Source organism: Electrophorus electricus, chromosome 10 (genome assembly GCF_041902795.1).
Source record: "Electrophorus electricus isolate QZ-2024a chromosome 10, ASM4190279v1, whole genome shotgun sequence".
In the NCBI taxonomy this organism is placed as follows: domain Eukaryota; kingdom Metazoa; phylum Chordata; class Actinopteri; order Gymnotiformes; family Gymnotidae; genus Electrophorus; species Electrophorus electricus.
The window spans coordinates 22,145,777-22,153,276 of record NC_137506.1 but is presented as its reverse complement, the minus strand read 5'-3'; the positions used below and the strand labels follow the sequence as shown (position 1 = coordinate 22,153,276).

The window sequence follows — 7,500 nt, the reverse complement described above, 5'->3', positions numbered from 1 at the left end:
TGCTCTGGAAACAGACCTGCAGAACAAGGTCACACATAGATCAAGTTAGACCATCTCTATGAGGAAGTACCGCCAAGAGAAGAGCAATCTCTCATCTTTAAATTTCCTCACAGACAATTCATACCTTTAGGTAATGCATTGCTCATACTAAGGACAGTCATTAAGTTTCTGACATCACTCTTGATACTTTTGGCCACTCCTGGGTACTAAAGACATAATAGTATAATATATGAATTAAGCACACAAAGGTGGTTAAACACAACGGTCCATTGTAAAATGGTGAAACTTCTTTCCCCCTCCAACTACTGAATGTATTTCTCTTACCTGGATCTTCATGGCCACTTCTCTGCCATCCTTCATCCTGGCCAGGTGCACCTGACCAATGGAAGCAGCAGCAAAAGGTTTCTCCTCAAAGAACTCCAGCGTGTCCTGCCAGTTTGGGCCCAGGTCATCGCGGACCACTTTCTGTCATAAAAAAAGTCTCAAGAAGTTCACTATAGAATTCAACCAGAATATAGAATGCTGACATTTACATTTATGGCATTTAGCAAACACTCATATCCAGAGTGACTTAGAAAGTGCTTTATTTCTCTACTCAGAAAAGTAACCCTAGCTATCACAAATATTTTAATTTGGACCCATCATAAAGCACTTGGGTTGTGTTTGAAGCTGATAGTTCTTCAACAATCTAGAAGCAGAATACACAGAAAGGCTCTAAGGAAAATCAGTTTTTAAATTCTCACATTTGAGACTATACCATCATTTGCTTGGTGGGCATGAAGTCAGCACTCTGGCGAACCCGGTCGAAGATCTTTGCGAGCTGGGGATTAATGAAGGCATCATCTAGAAGAAAGAAGATGCTAGTGATGACGAACCAGTATCAGGTTGTATAAATATTGAGTAAAATTTGAAGCCAATGATCTTGTAAGCTTAACTAAGAAACTGTCTTGCTTTTTAGATTTTAGAAAATAACTTGTAGATTCAGGGAGTACTAGAGATGACATTTATCTTAGGGCATGGCACATTATAACCAGTTGCTTTAGATGATAGCAGTACTGGCCTGACACATAACTGACAGTGCACAGTCAATAGTATATTCCAGTTCTTTTACAATTTACACTGATTTCACTATGACAGATTGACTCGTGGCACTTCCACATCCGTGTGCCACTCCCAGGTAGTCATCTAGTCAGAGCTGAAAACAACATGACTTTAAAACTCTTACTGTATGCTTTTACAAATTTATTTTGTGGTTGATTAATTTAAATGCTTGTTAATGGGTTGTGCATCTTTGCACAGAGCATGTGAGCAGATTTAAACAAATACTGTAAGCGGGGCTTTAGCCTGTGACTGATGTTAATCTACATACCATACACGGTGAAGCCAGCAAACTTAAAATAACAGGCCATTAACTGCTTTGACAGTGTATGAAATTAATATATTTGGTCAATGCAGTTGGTCACTCACAGTTAAACTGTAGAAATGTTGCTAGCTTGCAAATTGCCTTTGCACATTCATTTCAATTGGCAGAGACTGACTGTCATGGAAATGAATTAATTGAATCGAGTTAAAGACAAGCAATCAGATGAGCTCATGGGTGCAAATGGCAAAGAACTCTACAGGGCAAGTAGCGAGCACAGACATGCCACACTGGACAGCTGTCCTAATGCCTTCTGGAGGAGGTGTAATGATATTGTAGGATGACATTAGTTCCATGCAAACTTGCATTCTTAAAAGGACTTGAGAGAATTTTGAATGGGCCAGTGAGTCAATGACAGCATCAAGGACAGGGCATAGAGGCAGGCCAGGGAAACAAACACATACACACTACACAGCAAAAACAACAAGAGCCCAAGACCACACTGAACCACAATGTTGATTATCAAAAATACTGGCAACATATGAAGATTAAATATCCAAGAGGCTCTGGTGCAAAATCCTGACATTCACGCTGACATTATTATTAACTTGTATATAATTACACAAGTCTTTACATGTTTCAATGAAGAAAATAAATATTGATATTCAGATGAAAGGTGGTTTAAAGGGTAGCTTTCTCAACTTTATGAAGTGGAAAAATTAGTCTTCGCTCACCTTGCATACTCAGCATTTGACCAAGTTTAAGAGCAGCTCCTCTCACTTTGCACAAAGTCCGAACGATTCTTTCAGCATTAGCCTCAGAGACAAAAGGGTTGGAGTCAAGGACAGCTTTCTTATTGCCTATAGAATACAATGAATGCCAAATGATAATTTCATGAAGGAACATTCTGATGGACACTTTTGCATTACTGTCTTATTGCTGGACACCATGGCATATACTCAAAGAAATATATTTTTAAAAATAATTAAAAAGACTTATATAAAAATGTATTTTTTTCTATTTTTCCTCAATTAAGCAGATTAAACATGAAATGAACAGGAAAACAAACAAAATGAAACACTTATATTACAGTATACCTTTTTTCTCTTGTGACTGAAGACTCTTCTTAGCCACCTCAGCAATTGCTCCAAGGCCGAGTCTAACAGCCAGACCTAACACGCATACAAAGTATTTTTAATATCACCACTTGGGAGATCAATATCTGTCTATCTATCTATATACACACACACACACACACACACACACACACACACACATACATACACACATACATGTATGTACACATACATACATGTATACACACATACATGTATGTACACATACATACACACATACATACATGTATACATACATACATGTATACATACATACATGTATACATACATACATGTATACATACATACATACATGTATACATACATACATGTATACATACATACATACATGTATACATACATACATGTATACATACATACATGTATACATACATACATGTATACATACATACATGTATACATACATACATGTATACATACATGTATACATACATACATGTATACATACATGTATACATACATACATGTATACATACATGTATACATACATACATGTATACATACATGTATGTATACATACATACATACATACATGCATACATACATGTATACATACATGTATGTATACATACATACATACATGTATACATACATGTATACATACATACATGTATACATACATACATGTATACATACATGTATACATACATACATGTATACATACATGTATACATACATACATGTATACATACATGTATACATACATACATGTATACATACATGTATGTATACATACATACATACATACATGCATACATACATGTATACATACATGTATGTATACATACATACATACATGTATACATACATGTATACATACATACATGTATACATACATGTATACATACATGTATGTATGTATACATACATGTATACATACATACATGTATACATACATGTATACATACATACATACATGTATACATGTATACATACATACATGTATACATGTATACATACATACATGTATACATGTATACATACATACATGTATACATGTATACATACATACATGTATACATGTATACATACATACATACATGTATACATGTATACATACATACATACATGTATACATGTATACATACATACATGTATACATGTATACATACATACATACATGTATACATGTATACATACATACATACATGTATACATGTATACATACATACATACATGTATACATGTATACATACATACATACATGTATACATACATACATACATGTATACATGTATACATACATACATACATGTATACATGTATACATACATACATACATGTATACATGTATACATACATACATGTATACATGTATACATACATACATGTATACATGTATACATACATACATGTATACATGTATACATACATACATGTATACATGTATACATACATACATGTATACATGTATACATACATACATACATGTATACATACATACATGTATACATGTATACATACATACATGTATACATGTATACATACATACATGTATACATGTATACATACATACATGTATACATGTATACATACATACATGTATACATGTATACATACATACATGTATACATGTATACATACATACATGTATACATGTATACATACATACATGTATACATGTATACATACATACATGTATACATGTATACATACATACATGTATACATGTATACATACATACATGTATACATGTATACATACATACATGTATACATGTATACATACATACATACATGTATACATGTATACATACATACATACATGTATACATACATACATACATGTATACATACATACATACATGTATACATACATACATACATGTATACATACATACATACATGTATACATACATACATACATGTATACATACATACATACATGTATACATACATACATGTATACATACATACATGTATACATACATACATGTATACATACATACATACATACATACATACATACATGTATACATACATACATGTATACATACATGTATACATACATACATGTATACATACATACATGTATACATACATGTATACATACATACATGTATACATACATACATGTATACATACATACATGTATACATACATACATGTATACATACATGTATACATACATACATGTATACATACATACATGTATACATACATGTATACATACATACATGTATACATACATGTATACATACATACATGTATACATACATGTATACATACATACATGTATACATACATGTATACATACATACATGTATACATACATACATGTATACATACATACATGTATACATACATACATGTATACATACATACATACATGTATACATACATACATACATGTATACATACATACATGTATACATACATACATGTATACATACATACATGTATACATACATACATACATACATACATGTATACATACATACATACATACATACATACATACATACATGTATACATACATGTATACATACATACATACATACATGTATACATACATACATACATACATGTATACATACATACATACATACATGTATACATACATACATGTATACATACATGTATACATACATACATGTATACATACATACATGTATACATACATGTATACATACATACATGTATACATACATGTATACATACATACATGTATACATACATACATGTATACATACATACATGTATACATACATACATACATGTATACATACATACATGTATACATACATACATGTATACATACATACATGTATACATACATACATGTATACATACATACATACATACATACATACATGTATACATACATGTATACATACATACATACATACATACATACATGTATACATACATACATACATACATACATACATACATACATACATACATACATGTATACATACATACATGTATACATGTATACATACATACATGTATACATACATGTATACATACATACATGTATACATACATGTATACATACATGTATACATACATACATGTATACATACATACATGTATACATACATACATACATGTATACATACATACATGTATACATACATACATGTATACATACATACATGTATACATACATACATACATACATACATGTATACATACATACATACATACATGTATACATACATACATACATACATACATACATACATACATACATGTATACATACATACATACATACATACATACATGTATACATACATACATACATACATACATACATACATACATGTATACATACATACATACATACATACATACATGTATACATACATACATACATACATACATACATACATACATACATACATACATACATACATACATGTATACATACATACATGTATACATGTATACATACATACATGTATACATACATACATGTATACATGTATACATACATACATGTATACATGTATACATACATACATACATACATGTATACATGTATACATACATACATGTATACATACATACATGTATACATACATACATGTATACATACATACATGTATACATACATACATACATACATACATACATGTATACATACATACATACATACATACATACATACATACATACATACATGTATACATACATACATGTATACATACATACATACATACATACATACATACATGTATACATACATACATGTATACATACATACATACATACATGTATACATACATACATGTATACATGTATACATACATGTATACATACATGTATACATACATACATGTATACATACATACATACATACATACATGTATACATACATACATGTATACATACATACATGTATACATGTATACATACATACATGTATACATGTATACATACATGTATACATACATACATACATGTATACATGTATACATACATGTATACATACATACATACATGTATACATGTATACATACATGTATACATACATACATACATGTATACATGTATACATACATGTATACATACATACATACATGTATACATGTATACATACATGTATACATACATGTATACATACATACATACATGTATACATGTATACATACATGTATACATACATACATACATGTATACATGTATACATACATGTATACATACATACATGTATACATACATACATACATACATACATACATGTATACATACATACATGTATACATACATACATGTATACATGTATACATACATGTATACATACATACATACATGTATACATACATACATGTATACATACATGTATACATACATACATGTATACATACATACATACATACATACATACATGTATACATACATACATGTATACATACATACATGTATACATGTATACATACATGTATACATACATACATACATGTATACATACATACATACATGTATACATACATACATACATGTATACATACATACATACATACATGTATACATACATGTATACATACATACATACATGTATACATGTATACATACATGTATACATACATACATGTATACATACATACATACATACATACATACATGTATACATACATACATGTATACATACATACATGTATACATGTATACATACATGTATACATACATACATACATGTATACATACATACATGTATACATACATGTATACATACATACATGTATACATACATACATACATACATACATACATGTATACATACATACATGTATACATACATACATGTATACATGTATACATACATGTATACATACATACATACATGTATACATACATACATACATGTATACATACATACATACATGTATACATACATACATACATACATGTATACATACATGTATACATACATACATACATGTATACATACATGTATACATACATACATGTATACATACATACATACATACATGTATACATACATACATACATACATACATACATGTATACATACATACATACATACATACATGT

General features: G+C 29.8%; 1 protein-coding gene across 2 annotated transcripts in view; it reads right to left on the bottom strand.

The window, feature by feature from the left end:
* The window catches only part of coq8ab (coenzyme Q8A, genome duplicate b), a 32,921-nt gene that overhangs the window by 6,178 nt on the left and 19,243 nt on the right, over positions 1–7,500 (bottom strand). For both annotated transcript variants that reach the window (XM_027002474.3, XM_027002473.3), the window contains exons 5-10: positions 2,458–2,532; positions 2,095–2,220; positions 758–843; positions 325–465; positions 125–206; positions 1–16 (exon numbers count right to left, since the gene is read on the bottom strand). The exon at positions 1–16 is cut by the window's left edge and continues 78 nt beyond it. In XM_027002474.3, coding sequence (XP_026858275.2) covers positions 1–16; positions 125–206; positions 325–465; positions 758–843; positions 2,095–2,220; positions 2,458–2,532 — 526 coding nt within the window. The remainder of the gene's footprint in view (positions 17–124; positions 207–324; positions 466–757; positions 844–2,094; positions 2,221–2,457; positions 2,533–7,500) is intronic.